The sequence below is a fragment of the Theropithecus gelada genome, chromosome 6 (assembly GCF_003255815.1).
Source record: "Theropithecus gelada isolate Dixy chromosome 6, Tgel_1.0, whole genome shotgun sequence".
NCBI classification, from domain to species: Eukaryota; Metazoa; Chordata; class Mammalia; order Primates; family Cercopithecidae; genus Theropithecus; species Theropithecus gelada.
This window is the reverse complement of record NC_037673.1, coordinates 139,696,231-139,716,282: the sequence shown is the minus strand read 5'-3', so window position 1 is coordinate 139,716,282 and position 20,052 is coordinate 139,696,231. Positions and strand designations below refer to the sequence as shown.

General features: G+C 42.4%; 1 protein-coding gene across 3 annotated transcripts in view; it reads left to right on the top strand.

Moving 5' to 3' along the window:
* The window catches only part of NR3C1 (nuclear receptor subfamily 3 group C member 1), a 155,186-nt gene that overhangs the window by 13,712 nt on the left and 121,422 nt on the right, over positions 1–20,052 (top strand). The window contains exons 1-2 of one of the 3 annotated variants that reach the window (XM_025387500.1): positions 15,067–15,235; positions 18,762–19,958. In XM_025387500.1, coding sequence (XP_025243285.1) covers positions 18,775–19,958 — 1,184 coding nt within the window. In that variant the 5' untranslated portion in view covers positions 15,067–15,235; positions 18,762–18,774. Of the gene's footprint in view, positions 1–15,066; positions 15,236–15,601; positions 16,402–18,761; positions 19,959–20,052 lie in introns of those variants that run through there. The other 2 variants (XM_025387499.1, XM_025387498.1) reach the window with 2 other exon arrangements.

The following is a 20,052-nucleotide window of genomic DNA, read 5'->3' as shown; positions in this document are numbered from 1 at the left end:
CTGTTAACACTATTCTTCCTTTCAGCATAATCTTTGTCATCACTGGAGCTTATATCTACCTGCCTGCCACCCAGCACCAACCGTTCACCCTTTAAGTCTCATCCTGCCTCCTCCAGGAGCCTTCCCTCACCCCTGCCTTCACCTTCTGACCTGTGCTCCCTTCACACCCTGTGCCCTCTTAACTGGGAAAGCCCTGAGGGCAGGGACCATACCTTATTTACCTCTATCTCCAGCTTCCTGCACAGAGGCATTCAGCAGATGACCAGTAAATATGGGCTGTCTAATAAAAACTTTGCAGCTAGAGATAATGAAAGACACATAATTACTTCTGTGTGGGTTGAGGAAGAAGGGAAGGGAAAGTCCAGATACCTAAGCAGAGAAAGGCAAACAGTCCAAAAGGGGAAAAGTAACTTACCCAAATCATGCAGTTGAGGGCAGGAAGAAAGGGGGACAAAGCCAAAACCAAAACCCAGCCCCTCGTGCCCAGCCCAGTGCTTTGTCTGCTATGTTATACTAACTGTGATCATGAAATTAAAGGGTTTTTGATGGCACTGATACAAGTAAATAAATGGCTTTATGAGTTAACACATGACAAGCAATAAACTCATAAAACGTAAATATTGACATCTGAGGATTATATATCACTATGTTTAGTGTGTGGAGAACCCAACTAGGAATTAGGAAAGCTTGCACGTTCAGTTTAGTTTCTTGGCAAATCAATGAGACTTCAAACAAATCATTTCATTTCTCTGTGCTTTTGTTTCTTTTGGCTGTAGTATTTTGCTGGTTAAAGAGCACGTGATCAATGTCTGTGCTTTTAAATGTCTGTCTGTATTTGAGCATGCTCAGCTGGATATGGAAAATCTATGGTTCTCTTGGGTTTCATAAGGATCAAATCCCACAGTGATATGTAAACTTGTGTGGTTTACAGAATTATAGGACCTCAAAGCCGGGAGAGTCCTGATAAATCATATAGTGAAAATTTCCAGCCAGTGCCTGGATTTATTTTACAGAATCTTTCTTTTATTGGACAGGTGCTCACTTCACAATCCATGATGTAAGGAGAAAAGGGGCTTAGTTTGAAGGAAGTTAGCATAGTGTGTGTGCGTGTCCTTTCTGCTTGGGGTATGCCTACAGGGCTATCTCACTTTCTGAAAGTATAATAATAACAAAATTACTTTACCGTGCATTAATTAAATGTCAGAGACCATGCTAAATGCTTTACAGAGAGTATCTTATTTAATCTGTATAAGAACCTCGTGAGGCAGGTAATATTATTAAGCTTACTTTTCAGATAAGGAAACTAACATTCAGAAAAGTTAAGTAACTTGCTAAAGACATGTGTCTACTAGGAGGTAGAGTCTCAAGTCTATTTCAAGCTCCAGATTGAGCTGGAGCTATTAATAAGTAAATAAATGTCTATTGAATCCAACTAATGACATCCCACTCCGTATTCCCCTGCCACTGATGAGAGAGAGAAGTATAAAGTTTATGTAAATAAGACAGAAGCAATGTTTTATAAGCGTTGTGGATTTAATTCCACTAAGGGGTTGATTTTTCATCTTAATGGAGCTTTTTCTTCAGCTATCAAGTTTCAGTTTTAAGATGGCAAACGCTAAGAAGATATTAAAATATTTTAATACATAATTCCACTAGATAATATTTACAGGTACTGTTAATATATTACCAAGTCTACTATAAATAAAATGATAAAACAAAAGGCTGGATCAATATGGAAAGTAGGCCCTAAAGAAAAACTACATAAGACATTTCTCTTAGAAGATTACCAGGTTTCTCTCTCTCTCTCTCTCTTTTTAAACACAGCCTAAAATAGAAAAGCAATGAATGTATTAATAAAAAAAATGAAAACCTGAGGCAGATGTAACCAGAATAGGTGAATTAACTGAAGATTGATATTCTTATTTATGTTTGTGTATTTTAAATAAAGAAGGAGTTTGACCACCTCATCTAGTTAATCATTAAAAGAAAACTCGAGCCAAACTTGTGAAGCAGGTAAAGTTTATTTTTAGACATTCAACTGGCTTCTCTTTTGGGCTCCCCTTTTCTTTTGGGATCATCCTTCAAGTCTGGTAACCTTAACCTCCCGCTCTCTTCCAGAAGGAGCAACACCCCCATGTTTTAGACGTTTACTTCTGAGGTCAGGATCCTTTCCGATGCAAGTGTTAGCTAACTCCAGCTGGCTGAAGAGGAAGGAGGAGGAAGAGAAGGAGGGGGAATAATGTATTGAAGTGTGTAATAGTCAAGTCTAGGAGGAGTCCTAACCTCAGGATCGAGACATTCAAATTATATAATTGGGAATCTTTTCCAGATCTCTTTGCTTTTTTTTTTTTTAAACCTCAATTCAATGGAGTCTCTAAGTGGTAGACCACAGCTGCTCCAAGCTTGCATCGTATCAGCTTAGCTATTCCTGTTGAGAAACAAGGCAAGTTTCCAAGTAGTCCCAGAAAGCCAAGAATTAAGGCTTATGTGTCCTCATCATGTGCCCGTCTCTGATATTACCAGACTTGGCTCATGCAGAGTTACAGATGGGTTAATACCACCATAAGCGCATGGACCAAAGTTAGGGAAAGGATAGTTTTCCAAAGGAAATGTTAGTTCCTAGTATCATATGTGGAGAGTGGATGCTTGGCAAGCAAAACAATACCTATCTACCATGTGGCCACAACACAGCAGATCAGGGTCCCTGGTAGGACGGAGGCAGTCATCAAGCATTATGGTATCCCTAAATAATCCCGTCCCAGTTCATATGTAAACCAATCCTCTTAAATTGTTCATGCATTTAACATAAGGATGGATTCACCAAAACTGTATCAATAGCAAAACATGAGGGGTCTCCAGGTTGTAGCCTGTCCTGAGTAGCCATGCATGACTCCTGCACTAATTGATTTTTTCTAGAATGTCTAAAGGAAGATGAAAGTAGAAAATGAGGCCGGGCGCGGTGGCTCAAGCCTGTAATCCCAGCACTTTGGGAGGCCGAGACGGGTGGATCACAAGGTCAGGAGATCGAGACCATCCTGGCAAAACACGGTGAAACCCCGTCTCTACTAAAAAATACAAAAAAAACTAGCCGGGCGAGGTGGCGGGCGCCTGTAATCCCAGCTACTACTCGGAGGCTGAGGCAGGAGAATGGTGTAAACCTGGGAGGCAGAGCTTGCAGTGAGCTGAGATCTGGCCACTGCACTCCAGCCTGGGCGACAGAGTGAGACTCCGTCTCAAAAAAAAAAAAAAAAAAAAAAAAAAGAAAGTAGAAAATGAAATGATAGTGGACAAGCATTTTTAAAATACACCCAATAATGTGGCACTTTTGGGTGCTTGATAATTGTTGCAAATCATATTTGCCTGAGAAATTTCAATTCTATAATAATTGTACAATAGTGCAAAGATCTAGATACAAGAATATTCATTGCGGCATGTCTTGCAATAGTGAAAAATTGAAAACAATTTAAATATACTTCAATAAGGAAAAGGTTAAAACAACGGTATACTATGCTACTATTACCTGAAAATATTGAAAAGATAAAAAGATGTCCAATAACATTTGATGAATAAAGGTTGAAAAAAACATGTAGTAAAATCTCATTTTTGTTTTTAAAAAACATATATGCATTCATGCATCCATGCATAGACAAAAAGCGTTTGAAAATATACAATAAATTATAGTTAATCACATTTACCTTAAGGTACTGCAGAACATCAGAACTCATTCCTCTTATCTAGCTGTAATTTTGTAATTGTTAACTAATCTCTCCCCATCCCCTTCCCCCTGCCCTTCCCAGCCTCTGATAGTCACAATTCTACTTTCTATTTCACATAATAAAAGTTTTTAAAGAGGGGAAAAATGGGGTGGGGGATCTGGAATATACGTAAAAACTCAAAATTAGTTACATCTTTGCTGCCATCAAAATACAAAAAGAAAAAAATAGTTAAATCTGCAAAATGGGATTGTGTGAGGAAGTTTTTACCTTTATACATTTCTACCTTCTGTATGTTTGGATTTTTACAAAAAAGTATATGTTATTTTCTAGCATCTTTTTAAGTTTTTTTTTTTTTTAACAGAAGTAATATCTAAAGTTATTTTTCATCCTTGTAATGCCATTTACACAAATATAACGATTTTTCTTGGACGGCCCCAATCTCTCTTCTGTAAGATCTTTCCCCAATTGTCATATCCATAACTCATACCTCCTCACCCTTCACTGCTCTCCATTTTCTCTATAAAGTGAGCCCAGTCAGTACTTGTAGGCTTGTTAAGCATTACTTCTAATTAAAAAGACTAACTTGTAAAGCAAATGTGGAAATGTACTAATATAGCATCAGGCACAAAATAGCCATTCAATAACCAAACTATTTAATTCCTTTTTTTTTTCACACTTCTTCCTTTCCCTAATTCCAGAAAGAACTTGAACTGGGTCATAACAAAGACAAATTTAGACAGATAGATAAAGATATCTCATAGGTAGAAATAAACTTGAGTAATTATAAACTAATCACAGGAGGCTCTGTTGGTCTGATGAACAGAAACATGTGCGATAAAATCACAGAGAGGTAAAATAGAAAATGAAAATCAGGATCAAGGAAAGGGAAATAAAAATATGCTGGACATCATTCAATAACTATTTGCTGATGGTAATTATAGGGATGGAAAACCCATCAGGCCCACGGAGCTAAAATTAATCAGCAAGTATTCACAGAGTGCCTACTGCTTCTATTACTGGTTCTGGCTTCCTGCCTGCCCAGTGCAGAGGCTGGAGACATTTGCGTGACATTCAGTTTGTCAAGATAGAAGGAGCAAAATAAGCAGACAGAGGCTCACTGCAGCCGCCTATACCCATCATATTGTTGGAATCATAGTCAAGTGAGACAAACTCCTTCAGTGGAAGACGATAAAACTAGCTTAAAAGTTGTAAACATCACTTCATCACCCAAAAAAGGCCCAATTAAGTGGAGATACTATTTCTGCAAAGCAATCGTCAATTCATTTGTGTAACATTTGAAATTTCAAAGTACAAACCCACATTCTATTAAAGGCAGGAAGTGAAACCAATAAAACTTGTAACAACTATACTTAATTTTCAGGGTTCTTTCCATTGCTGACAAACATTTTAAGTCATGTCTAATTCTCTTAAAATGTACAATATGATGTTTATGTCACTGTTAATATTTTGATAAAGAGCTATTGTCATGGACATCTGGGTTTTTTTCTGCATGCCCAGAAATTCCTTTTCTCCTATTTAAATTTAAAATCTCCAATTATTTGGAGAAGCACCTCCTCTTCTCTCTCTTTCATTTGTACCTCACTCTTAGGTGTCAGTGGTGGGCACCTGAGCTAGGCTTTGCCCATCAGAGTACACATTCCTGACATCCCTTGGTCACAGTTATTGGTCCAGGGATAAGCATTTGAACCAACTGGACCAGTGAAACCCCTCCCAGGAACAACTACTAAAATTATGGGGAAAGAAAAGAACTCTCTTTCCACTAAAGTTACTAACGTGGCAGGATGTTTTAAATCCAGGTGCCACAGGCCACCAGGTAGAGAGGTGGAGATAACCTTTCCAGAAAAACAAAACAAAACAAAACAAAACAGGAAAATGAAGCTAAGGGATAAAATTTAAGCCCTTTTGACTTCATTTGAGCCCCTGAATCCAGCCATGCCTGAAATTAAACTTCCTCTGGACTTTTCAGTGAATCAAAAAACTCTGTTTTTGTTTTAAGAGTTGGGTTTCTTATAAATGCACCAAAAAATGACCTAATGAATGTTGACTACAAGCTTCCATTAGAAGTATTATCTCCAAGAGAAAAAAAAAAACAAATAACTTGAAGGAAACCCTTCTTAATTCAAGTCAGTCCTGCTCACCTCTAGGAAACCCTCCCCAACACCATCTCCATATCCACACCCACTTCCCTGATCTTAAACACCAGATGACTTCTTGAAGCTTATGTAGTGCCTTATGCATCTATCACATTTCTGTAAGTCTGCATTGTTCTATAATGACTTGTAATCGTATCTGTCTCCATTTCCTCCAGAGAAGAGATTTGATCATTTTTGTATCCCTGTAGCCTTATACTGGGGCCTAACATATAATAGTTGCTATTTTGTTGAAGGAATTCTCTTTTGTTGAAGGAATTCTCTTTTGTTGAAGGAATGAATGAATAGGAGAGAATATTAATTAAGAAAGCCTCTTCTATTAATAAACATTCCCTGATTGATTGAAACCATGCATAAAATAGCTAATTATCAGAAGAACAAAGTAAACAACATCTCCAAACTGAATCCTCAAAGTGTTAGTCATTGGAAGCTGCATAGCTGAGAATTCTTCTTCTGGTCATTAGGGTTGAAAGGGTGGGTGAATGTGGAGACATGATTCTTTCTTTTCCAAAACATTTACTATTTTTTAAACTCCATAAAATGTAATAACTTCTCTTGAAAAATGTTAAAACCCAAACAAAAAACCTGTAATGTGGAATACAGATTGTATGTTATAATGGAGGAAGCAGGGAAAGTGGGAAAACCGTGGTTGCCAGAAGTTTGCTGACAATTAATAGGCAAAACAATAGGGTGGCTTTCTGTAGGGTCCTTCTTTATGGCATAGCAAAGAAAAACCAGGAATGAAGTAGTGAGAAGCATGAAAGGGGGCAGCAATATATGTGTAACACAGGGTGATTCAGTGTGAGAGTTTTTTTTTTTTTTTTTTTTTTGAGACGGAGTCTCGCTCTGTCGCCCAGGCTGGAGTGCAGTGGCCGGATCTCGGCTCACTGCAAGCTCCGCCTCCCGGGTTCCCGCCATTCTCCTGCCTCAGCCTCCCGAGTAGCTGGGACTACAGGCGCCCGCCACCTAGCCCGGCTAGTTTTTTGTATTTTTTTAAGTAGAGACGGGGTTTCACCGCGTTAGCCAGGATGGTCTCGATCTCCTGACCCAGTGTGAGAGTTTTATAATTAAAATCGCCAAATGCAAGAAAAAAACTACTATAAATTGGAATAGGCTCAAGGCATGGAGATGAACAAATAACCCCCTCCATGTGGGCAAAAATCAATGAAATTCCTAGATGAGTAGCTTAGTATGTGAGTTCCAGCTGCAACATGTTATTGGTATTTGCAGCTTCCTCTCCCCACCTGCACTTTGAGGCAATTCGACATTTAAATAACAATCCAGCCTAACTTTCTCCATCTGCTATAAAGATATTTACCTTTATCTATCCTAGAACTGCCAACATGTCCTACTTCCTACTACAGCCCTCCCTGACTCCTTTTCTCTGGTGCAGCTTTCTATGCACTCAACTAAGCCTGCTTAAGTCCATCTCTTCCATAGAGCTGCTGGATGACTGCTTTGCTTACCTTTGGCCTCCAAAATACCTCTCCTGTCCAACCATAGCTCCCCAGCTTCCCCGCCATTGCAACCAATACAAACTTTGTCATCTTTCCTTGGACCAATGTGCGTGTCTCCTCACTGCTCTCCCTGCTTTCTCCCTTAGCCCCTACAACTCATACTCCATATCGCAAGCAGAATGAGCTTTTCAAATAGTAAATTAGATTATGTCCATTAGTGTGTTAGTAAATGTTTAACAGCTGTCTGAGGGGAACAGAGTATCTATGTGTTTATTATAATTTTTACATATATATATATCACATAATTTACAAAAAGAAAAGATATAACACTTTTAAATAGTGAATTCTATATGGCCACATGATTTTCACAAAACTGTTTCAGTGATTTTGGCAGAATACTTGTGTCCATAGCTAACCTACAGCTGAAATTCAATGATGTTTGGCAAAATCAGACCACAAATAAATATCTGATTAATATTCAATCAGCAAAGAAGTCATTCATGGTACTGAAGTCCCAACATGAATGTTGGTTGATATTTTTACATTAATGAGTGAGATAAAAGTGAAGCAACAAAAATGGATGTTGGAACTAAACTCATTCATTAATGACAGGAGTGACTTCTTTTGCTGATAATAGTTTTCAAGTACTGGAAAAATATTTCCTCAAGTTTTTGTGTTCAAGAACTAAGGCACTTTTAAGTTCAATCTTCATTATTAAAAGTTCTTCTATTGTGTCAGTCTAGACAATCAACAAATTAAGCTCTGGTTTGTCATGTTTCCCAATTTCTATAGTATAGGTACTCCACCATGGTTGATTTCAAACTACCAAAATAACATTTCTGAATGCAGCATTAGGAAGGGATACACTGCATCATACCATTGTACGGTATGTTCCTATACGGAACAGATATAAATAACTTTAAGAGCACAGATAATAGTAAAACGGAGTAAAATAATTAGGCAGTGAAGTTTTCAGCATTTATTTTTGTTGTTAAAATATTTGATTGTAAGTTATAAATAATTTGGTTTTTAATAATGACTGTGATTAACAACCGACTTACAAAATCTCTGAAAATTTAACAGTGCTTGCAAGCTGGTACAACTGGTTCCGGTGCACTTCCGAATTATCACTCCCCTGCCTAAAATTCCAGACTGCCCATTGCACTGATTACCTGGGAAATAAGTGAAAATAGGCAATGATAATTTTCATTTTTGTTGTGGTGAAGTGATAATGCAAAAATTCTATAAGCCCCTCTAAGTTTTCCAAATAAAGCTTAGTGTTTAAAAACTTTTGAACACATGATCCCATGTGAGGCCTACATTATTTCCTGTGAGATAGGTGGAGTAGATATCATTATCCTTCCTTTACAGATTGAAAAATGAGGCTGAGAAAAATTAAATGCCTACCCCAGGTTCATTCAAGTAAGTAAATGACAGAATAGGGTCTAAAAACCAGGTATTGTATTGAAAATTCAACAAGAGGATAGAGAAAATTTAATTAACAAATACTCTCTCAAAACAATTTTTTTTCAATGGTAACAAATATCCTTTGTAGCACTTTGGAGTTGGATGTGAAGTATCTTCTTATCTTGTTAAGGGATCCCTATACCAAGAATGTTTTCATCTTAACCCCACTATTTCTAAGTTAGCTTAAAACAAAACAAAACAAAACACAAACAAAACCAAAACCTTGTGCTCTAATAAATAAGAAGATATAAGAACCAAAATGGAAATGTAGGTTCTCAAATGAGCTGAAAGATTCCACATAGCAGTGGGGCAGATTGAAACACTCTTTACCAAAGGAACACGGGACAGAAAAGGAGATTAAATCAGAAAAGGAAGAAAGCTAATGACATATGGGGAGCCACAAATGCCACAAATGAAAAACAAAGTACGTAATACTTGTTGCAATTATTCAGTGTGCTTGCTCTAGTGCTTCCAAACATTAAAAATATTGAGTTCCTGCTTATGGCAACATTTATCTCATTTATCTGCTGATGTCTGCCTCATCCTTGAATCAGGTATTGCTTAAACTAAGTTCTGCCAGCATAAAGAATAAAGTCAACCAGGACACCCATAGGGCATTTCATGCATATGAGCACAAATTGTGATATTTTAGGCTGGTTATGATGAAATCATTGAAAGCATCATGAAAAACATCAAAACAGCAGGGAAGCTAGTAACAATTTAGCATTTCCCAGTCCAGGCGGGAATGTTAATTCTAATTACAAAGAGGAATACCAAAGTGGAGTTCATTATGATTAAGAACTTGCTGTACTAGTGTGAATTGTTTATAATAGGCATGTCTGGCATAAAATACAAATATTGAAGCAGACAGAGATGGGTCATTCAAAGCTCAGCTGGGTTCCCTTGAACCTCTTACCTTATAAAGTTAAATAGGAATAGAAGTATTTTCCAAAGTCAAGATATTATTTTAAAGAGACAAATAATAGCTATGATAGCTGCAGGAATAATTTTTTAAAGTAAGTTCTAACCACCAATAAAAGCTGTTTGGGCTTAAAATTAACATGTTCAAAATTATTAATACATATACACAATACATGTATACATGATTCCAATTTATATTTAACATCACACATTTAAAGTGGGAGAGTACAGAAAAAAAGAATAAATGGAAACTGAAGCCATGACAAAGAATCACGGACTATAGGAAAATAAGTCACAAGGAAGTATGCTTATGTAAGAGGAAATATATGTGATAAACAACAGGAGACGTGGGAATGAATGTGGTGTGTTATGTCCTTTCTTTAACAGAATCTTGTAACAGACATTACTCAATACATTGATCTCAACTGATCCAGTTCTCCAGTCTCCCTGGAAAACAATGGGTTGACGCCCAGGGTTCACTGAACACCAGAACCACGGTCATTTCTGCACTTCACACGATTCTGCTCCCATCAGTTGAGCTACCAACAGTTCCTGGTGCTTTTGCTTCCCAAACATGTTTATGCCATTTGTTGCTTATTACTGTACTTACTTAATTTGATTAAACATTAAGTAAAATGATGAAATATGAGTATAAAAAATTGTTCTATAAAATCTAAATGGAAAGATGCCATAAAGCCTTCCTTGACTTACAATTGCTGTCAAGCAAGGTGGATGTAAGACAATTTTAAAAGATTGGGGTGGGGGCAGGAACAAGGAAGCATAAAAATTTAGAAATCTGCACTAAAATTATTCTAAAAGTACGTGTTGAACATCCATAACTTGACAATCTGAATTTTGAAGTGCTCCAAAATCCAAAACTTTTTGAGCATTGTTATGATACCACAAATGAAAAATTCCACGTGGAAGTACTTACCACAAACTTTGCTTCATGCCCCAAATTATTTTAAATATTGTACAAAATTATCTTCAGGCTATAAGGTGTATATGAAACAAAAATGAATTTCCTGTTTAGACGTGGGTCCCACCGCTGAGATTTCTCATTATAATGCAAATATTCCAAAATCAGAAAAAAAAAAAAAAATCCAAAATCTAAAACACTTTCAGTATTAAGCATTTCAGGTCATAGATACTGAATGTGTATCTTTAATTTCTTGCTCCACTTTGTTAAAAAATGGGGAAAATAGTAATTCTACAGATGAACAATAATTGTTAATGATGAGTAAATACTTCCTATGACCCAGGAATTAGTCTAAGCACTTCACATATATCAAACTTGTTTAATCTTTATAAATTAGTACTATTATTATCCCCATTTTACAGATGATGGAAAAAGGCACAGAGAGTTAGCCTGCCCGAGGTTACATTCCTTTTAGTGGTAGAGACTGTATTTGGCCTTTATAGTCTCTCTTTTAACTGCTACGCTACATCAGTGCATTACAGGTATAGTTTATACACACACTAAAGAAGACATGGAACTCCAGTCAGTGGGCTCATAAAAGCTTTAGACCTTCATCAAAAGATTAGAAAATAAATGTTCAATCATAGGTTTTAGGTTTCAAAAGTTTAAAGTTTGCAAGTTATCTTTCTTGAAACTATTTCCTTAATTTTTAAATTAAACTCCAGTTCAATCACATCCGCTAGAAGGCTTCACTTTCTTTTTTTTTTTTTTTTTGAGACGGAGTCTCGCTCTGTCACCCAGGCTGGAGTGCAGTGGCCGGATCTCAGCTCACTGCAAGCTCCGCCTCCCGGGTTCACGCCATTCTCCTGCCTCAGCCTCCCGAGTAGCTGGGACTACAGGCGCCTGCCACCTCGCCCGGCTAAGTTTTTTTGTATTTTTTAGTAGAGACGGGGTTTCACTGTGTTAGCCAGGATGGTCTCGATCTCCTGACCTCGTGATCCGCCCGTCTCGGCCTCCCAAAGTGCTGGGATTACAGGCTTGAGCCACCGCGCCCGGCCTGAAGGCTTCACTTTCTACAAAAGGGGCAGGTAAAGGTGATGATCTTAAATACCATACCGGGAGTTGGGATCTGTGTAGCACTAGAATCAAGAGTTATTGTATATACTTGAGAAGGAGCACGGCATGATTTAGTTGATGTTTTGGAGGGGTAATCTGAGAGTACAGCTTGGATTATTTTCGAGGGAATGGAGATGATAAAACATGAAGAGAATGGGAGAACTCATTGGGTAATATGTCAGTTTCTGATATCAATGTATCAGGTGGTTTGGTTATTAGTCAGGCTTAACGTTTTGTTGGCCTTAGGACATACTCTCTAAGACCATATAGTATTCATTCATTTAACCAACACCCACTGAGCAGCAACTATGCACTAGTGATAAAGGGGTGAACAAACAGACACAGTCCCTTCCTTTGCAGAGCTTTTATTCTGGTGGGTGACACAGAGAAATAACAAATGGGGGCACAAATAATGAACTATCATTGTAATGTGCTAACAAAGTATGCAGAATACTATAAGAAAATACAATCACGAATCTAATCTGGTTTACTTTTTAAAAAATGGGGGGAGCACTCGGATGTTTAAACACAAGACAATAAAAATGAGGATCTTGAGTATTATCCATACACTATTTATAACCCATTTGGCCACGACAATAACCCAGTAAAAGTGATTTTACATCTAGCTAACTAGTTGAGTCGATGTTATTATAACCCTGTAATGTATTTGCTGGGTGCCTACTATGTAGTGGGCTCTGTTCCAGGAGTGGGACATAAAGCTATGACAAGACAGATCAGGTCCTTGCCTTGATGGAGATGGAATACATCACCTTCATTTCCACCTCTGCTTCTAAGACAACCAAATACATTCCCACTCAGACAGGGATTCATCCTATTTCTTGTAGTAATTATAAGTTCCCAGAGTTACAGATTAGTAAATGCCATACCTAAAGACTTAGGATATTGTGCGTAAAACACTTTCAATAGTGCCTGTCAGACAGCAGATGCGCAATAAATGTTGACTTTTGTTAGAATCGTGTTATTATTATAATGCTAAATCTCATATCCTTTCTGGTACACTGGAGTTCATCTCTTGAATTAAATTCCATAAGCACTTATTGTAAGCCTATCACAGAATTGATATACTACTCCATGTTAATGATTGAGCTCAGTGAGGAAAACCACTTTAATATTGTCTAATTCCTCTCTTAATGCATAGAAGCCGTGTGAACTTAGACAAGCATCAACCTCTGTAAGCCTGTTGTCCTCATATTGAAAAATCGAATAACAATACCTATCTCGTTCAATGGTTGTCAGCAAAAGTGGGCAGCAGAAGAGTGGGGATCAATAAATGTTAGCCACAAATCATAACTATTTGTATTACTCTGAAAAAGAGGGGTTAACTTACAGTTTATGCATGCTTCCAAATGAATGCGGAAGACTAAAGAATGAGAATTTTTTTGCTATCAAATTAAAAAATTAACAGGCACATTTAGATCACTGAAGAGAGAAATTAGGAAAAGTTTATTTTTTTTGCTCAATTAAAAGTGTTTTCAATGGCATATTTAAAACTATGTGAGTATTCTTCCCTGTTAAGATCTGCAGAGAAAAAAAATGGAGGGAGAATAATTGGGAACTCTTGTGAAATCATAAATTATTTAAGCAGAGTACCTACCACTAAGGATTTGAGCATGTATGAGCGACAAGGTGGATTCTTAGACCAGAGATTCGGCAGTGAGGCAGACTTATGGCATGGGGAGATGTGTTCCATTAGACAACTGTATTTTCCCCTTAATTATATACATATATATGTATATACATATGTATACGTATATGTATATATAAATAGAATTCTTAGTTATTTTAAGTACATGTACAAGGATAATTATTAGCACGGGCTATTTAACTCACTTTTAAAACGTGTAAAACATTATTGTAGGGTCGGGTCTTGATTTGTTTCCCATGACACTGTTGGTAGTTTAGGGGCCAAATTAAAGAGAGACATCTCATTCTAGTGCTTGAGGCTCAGAAACTGGAAAAAGGGGTAACTAGGTCAAGTAGCGCTCTCAGAGCCTCACAGAAGAGCATCCGAAGCAAGGGCCTCCTTCTAGTTGACTTGTGCCAAGGGAAAAGAGAAGCGGAGTCTGCCTTCTGAGTCCAGAAAGGGGTTTTGTTAACATGGAGTTGCTCAGCGCCCTTCATAAAAATTCTTCTGGCTGAGGGTTCTACGCTGGCATAAGGTTGATTCCCTCTTCTTTTCCGAGGTGGCGAGTATCTCTTCCTTTGCCAAGATGGCGGTTCCAGAATCCTCTGGAGGCGGCCTCCGTAGATCGTCTACGGACAAGAGGCTTGCTGAAAGCCTATTTCTTTCCTTTCACACTAGAAAACGGACAGGGAACCGTTTACCCTTCAGAACCGAGGAAGAACGGCTTAGGCTACCCGCGATCGCGAACCTTTGCCAAGATGGTGGCCGCGGGGTCGGGCTGGCGTCACTGTACCCTACCAAGATGGCGGCGGGCGGCTTCCGGGACGCGCTTCCCCAATCGTCTCCAAGATGTCAGAACAGAGGCGGCTGCCGTCAGTCTGAGCGCGGCGGGAGGACAGAGAGTGGCTGTGGCCGAGCGCCCGAGCAGGACTAGGTGGAGCTGCGGCAGCCCCCGCCCCTGTCAGGAGCTGGCAAGCGATGTCACCTGTGGGGGCGCAAAAGTTACCTCCCCAAACCCTAAAGCCACACAGCACAACCTTTCCCCGAGTCACAAAAATAATCTGTGCCGTACAAGATATGAGGCTCGGTCCAGGCATCGCCCAAGCCTTCCCGACGCGGCGAGCTAGGGAAGGGAGCTGGGGCGGGGGCTTCCCTCGCCCCACGGCCCTCTCCTCTCTCAGGACGGGCCACGTGTTTCCTTCCCCTCGGACTGAGGGGGAAGCTCGTAACAGGAACAGCTGTAGGGAGTTGAACGCTGGCATTTTAAAGCTGCCCGTATTTTATTTGTAGGGGCTGGGGTCCCATGAACGTGATAGGGTGAGCAACGCAGAGAGTCGAGGGCAGCAAATGTCAAAATTTGGGGGTGGGGCCTGCACCGGGAACTTGGACGCGGGCCCTGGTCGGGGTGGAAGGAGAGGTCAGGAGTTTGGGGAGGGGACGCATACTTCGCCAGCAACTTACTATTTCGCCTGCAACTTGCTTTTAGGACTGCCGCCCCCTGCTTTCTTTAATCATAATAATAAAAGTGCAAAGAAATCCAGCTCGTTGGAGGTTTTGCGTTTGGCGTGCAACTTCCTTCGAGTGAGAGCGCAATGGGCGGGAGGGGTGGGGGTTGAACTTGGCAGGCGGCGCCTCCTTCTGCCACCGCCGCCTCGCAGACTCGGGGAAGAGGGTGGGGGACGGTCGGGGCGCGGGGGAGGGTGGGTTCTGCTTTGCAACTTCTCTCCCAGTGCGAGAGCGCGGCGGCGGCAGCTGAAGACCCGGCCGCCCAGACGATGCGGTGGTGGGGGACCTGCCGGCACGCGACTCCCCCCGGGCCCAAAGTACGTATGCACCGACCCCCGCTCTCCAGTCCCCTCCCTGAAGCCTCCTCAGAGGGCGTGTCTGGCCGCCCGGCCCCGAGCGCGGCGGAGACGCTGCGGCACCGTTTCCGTGCAACCCCGTAGTCCCTACCGAAGTGACACACTTCACGCAACTCGGCCCGGGGGCGGCGGCGCGGGCCACTCGCGCAGCGCTGCCGCGGGCGGCGCCCCGGCTCCTCTGGCCCGCCCGCTGTCACCCGCAGGGGCACTGGCGGCGCTTGCCGCCGAGGGGCAGAGCGAGCTCCCGAGTGGGTCCGGAGCCGCGGAGCTGGGCGGGGGCGGGAAGGAGGTAGTGAGAAGAGAAACTGGAGAAACTCGGTGGCCCTCCTAACGCCGCCCCAGATAGACCAGGTCGGCCCCCGCCGCCGCCGCCCTGTCTTTTTCCTGGGGAGTTGGGGGCGGGGGACGAAGCGCGGCGCGCCCGGCTGGGCTGCCACGCCGTGGGCCGCGGGCGTGCAGGCGCCGTCGGGGCCGGGGTGGCGGGGCCCGCGCGGAGGGCGTGGGGGCAGGGACCGCGGGCGCCCCTGCAGTTGCCAAGCGTCGCCAACAGGTTGCATCGTTCCCCGCGGCCGGCGCGCGGCCCCTCGGGCGGGGAGCGGCCGGGGGTGGAGTGGGAGCGCGTGTGTGCGAGTGTGTGCGCGCCGTGGCGCCGCCTCCACCCGCTCCCCGCTCGGTCCCGCTCGCTCGCCCAGGCCGGGCGGCCCTTTCGCGTGTCCGCGCTCCCTTCCCTCTGCCGCCGCCTCCTCCATTTTGCGAGCTCGTGTCTGTGACGGGAGCCCGAGTCACCGCCGGCCCGTCGGGGACGGATTCAGTGGGTGGAAGGAGACGCCGCAGCCGGAGCGGCCGAAGCAGCTGGGCGCCGGGACGGGGCACGCGCGCCCGGAAGCCCGGACCCGCGGAGCCCGGCGCGGGGCGGAGGGCTGTCTTGTCAGCTGGGCGATGGGAGACTTTCTTAAATAGGGGCTCTCCCCCCACCCATGGAGAAAGGGGCGGCTGTTTACTTCCTTTTTTTAAGAAAAAAAAAAAATATTTTCCTCCTGCTCCTTCTGCATTCACACGCTAAGTTGTTTATCTCTGCTGCGGCAGGAGCTGCGGACGGTGGCGGGCGAGCGGCTCCTCTGTCAGAGGTAAGAAGCGAGGCGGGGAGGGGGCCGGGGCGCGCTCACTCCGACGAGGTGCCGGTGGGACCGGAGACGACTCGGGGGCCGCCGCGGGAGCCTACAAACTTTTATTAGCCTCGGGGAGTGGGGGTGGGGGGCTGGCGAGGGCCGGGCGACGGTGACGAAAGGGCAGCGCGCGGGTGACAGCGCTGGCTTCTTCCTCTCCCTCCGCCGGCGTCCCCTGGCCGGGCAGAGGGGGAGGAACCTGAGCTCGGACGGCGAGCGGAGCCTTGTCGAACTGCCGGGGGTTTCGAGCCTCTCATTCCCCGACGGGAACCCTGGTCTCTTTTCTCCCCCCGAATGTCCCCTTTCCCTCCAAGGGGCCGCCCAACACCCGTTTTCGTGGTGAACGCTAAGCCGCGTCTGAATTCTACTCGCTCGAATATTTGCACTCCACCCCGGCGCGCCCGAGCGCGAGCCCGGGCTCTGGGGAGGCCCCGTCGCGCCTGGCTTGGGGAGGGCGTGCAGGGCGCCTGAGAGTACACACGCGGGGGGCTGACAGCTTGCTACTTGGAGACTCCGGCAGGGGCTAGCGTTATCTGGTGGAAGTGGGCGTGTCGGAGAGAGAACTCAACAGGTCTGGACATATTTCTCTTTTAACCTCGCACTTTTTTTCTCCCCCCCCCCCGCCCCCGCCCCTGCCCCCGCCCCGCAAGGGCTTGCTCTTTAGCGTTTGTTGTCAATTCGCGCCTGAGGTTTCTAAGTGGCCCCTTTTAGAAAAAGACTCCCTGTAACCGTAATAGTTTTGTGTTGCGATTTTCGACAAGTGCTAGTGTGACGTTTGGGGTTGCAGACTTGATAATTGCAACCTTGTAATACCACTTAAGACCCTCTGGCATGGTTCATTAGGGCCGATTAATGTGGCTGGGTTATTTGCAACTTAAACTGGGGGATAATGTCGCTTGAGGGAGCGTTTTCGTTTTAGGAAGTATTGTTTTGGTTTCGGGTTTGAAGGCAGCTGTCAGAAAACGGTATGGAAATTCATTGGGCTCCATTTGATACCTCGTGTTTAGAGATCCTTATCACTTCAGATAAACAGAGCAGAGGGTGGGGAGATAAGCAGTTTACCCTCAAGATTTGTAGTGGCAAGTCCACACCCCTCTCTTTACCTTCATATTCACTTTTCAGTGAGGGCCAGTGACATTTATGTTGCCTAACGTCATCGTATAGGAAAAGTTTCCTTTTATTGGGCAGGATTTGACTATACTGTCCCAAATGTGCTTCTCAGTCTTAGTCCATCTCTTAAAACACCCTGATTAACGATATCCTAACAGTCTTATTCTCTTGAGAACAGGCTGAGAATTGGGATAGGTGAAGGTAGAGAAAATTATTTTGAACATTTTACTGGATACCGTTGTACCTGAATTTATATGAATGTGATTTTACGATTCTGTGTTTTTCCATTTTTCGGTACTTCGATATTTGTTTGGAAAGGAAAGAACTTGGAGATGTAATAGCATTTCATATTGAGGATCTCAAGCAATGTAAACAAGTGTAGCTTGATCTACATGGTTTTGTGAGTTATGATAAGGGTCAGCTATATTTAAGTTATTTAAGCTAACAATGTAGTGAGAAGCTACTACACATTGTCTTCTGCTCTTTAAAATCTAAATTTTAGTTGACCTATATAATGTGTATCTTATTTCATATATCCAAAATTTGGAGGTAGGCACATCCAGTCAGAAGTATGGGTTAAAAAGCCTTTTCCCAGCCTGTCGGAAGATAAGCAGATCAGCATCGTTTATTTTTCGAAGAAAATGTGCATGGTTCACCAGTTGGTTGTACTTAAAGGTTTGGATGTGTGAGTAGCTGGTAGGAGGGAAATTTGGAAGTAATTAGGGATTGAGGAATTCTAGCACAGTATTTGTCAAATGTTATATGTATTGGTTCTCAGAAAAGCAAACAGCCTTGATTGAAAAGAGGTAGGAATTTTAATGATCACACTTCCTTTTTTTTGAAATTAAATACTTTGACATCAACTTGAACCTTTAGAATAATCAGATGTAATGAATTATAATGTTTGTGATTAACAAAGCTACACGTTCAGTGAGTGGCAGGATGAATAGCCAAGCTTAGTTCGATACAATTTTGCCCTCAGCTGTGCAAATGGACTGCATTGTACTTTTAAATGTGGCACGCTGAATGGGAGCAGGAGACATGGCTTTTTATTCTGAAAGATAGAAATTACTCTTTTGGTAACAAAGAATTTGATTCGGAGTTAACTAAAAGGTTCATTTAACAAGCTGTCTCTTACTAATTGGATCAGGGAGATAATGTGACTTTAGAATTTATGATGTTTTCCCCTGTTTTTGTTTTTTGTTTTGTAGTTGATATTCACTGATGGACTCCAAAGAATCATTAACTCCCAGTAGAGAAGAAAACCCCAGCAGTGTGCTTGCTCAGGAGAGGGGAAATGTGATGGACTTCTATAAAACCCTAAGGGGAGGAGCTACTGTGAAGGTTTCTGCATCTTCACCCTCACTGGCTGTCGCTTCTCAGTCAGACTCCAAGCAGCGAAGACTTTTGGTTGATTTTCCAAAAAGCTCAGTAAGCAATGCGCAGCAGCCAGATCTCTCCAAAGCAGTTTCACTCTCAATGGGACTGTATATGGGAGAGACAGAAACAAAAGTGATGGGAAATGACCTGGGATTCCCACAGCAGGGCCAAATCAGCCTTTCCTCGGGGGAAACAGACTTAAAGCTTTTGGAAGAAAGCATTGCAAACCTCAATAGGTCGACCAGTGTTCCAGAGAACGCCAAGAGTTCAGCATCCACTGCTGTGTCTGCTGCCCCCACAAAGAAGGAGTTTCCAAAAACTCACTCTGATGGATCTTCAGAACAGCAAAATTTGAAGGGCCATACTGGCACCAACGGCGGCAATGTGAAATTGTATACCGCAGACCAAAGCACCTTTGACATTTTGCAGGATTTGGAGTTTTCTTCTGGGTCCCCAGGTAAAGAGACAAATGAGAGTCCTTGGAGATCAGACCTGTTGATAGATGAAAACTGTTTGCTTTCTCCTCTGGCGGGAGAAGACGATTCATTCCTTTTGGAAGGAAATTCGAATGAGGACTGCAAGCCTCTCATTTTACCGGACACTAAACCCAAAATTAAGGATAATGGAGATCTGGTTTTGTCAAGCCCCAATAATGCAACACTGCCCCAAGTGAAAACAGAAAAAGAAGATTTCATCGAACTCTGCACCCCTGGGGTAATTAAGCAAGAGAAACTGGGCACAGTTTACTGTCAGGCAAGCTTTCCTGGAGCAAATATAATTGGTAATAAAATGTCTGCCATTTCTGTTCATGGTGTGAGTACCTCTGGAGGACAGATGTACCACTATGACATGAATACAGCATCCCTTTCTCAACAGCAGGATCAGAAGCCTATTTTTAATGTCATTCCACCAATTCCCGTTGGTTCTGAAAATTGGAATAGGTGCCAAGGTTCTGGAGACGACAACTTGACTTCCTTGGGGACTCTGAACTTCCCTGGTCGAACAGTTTTTTCTAATGGCTATTCAAGGTAAGATCAGTGTTTTTCTGTTTCTTAAGAATGGTACATTTAAGATAGATTAATAGATGTAAATCTTCATTGGTTTGTATGTGTTCTCTGAAGA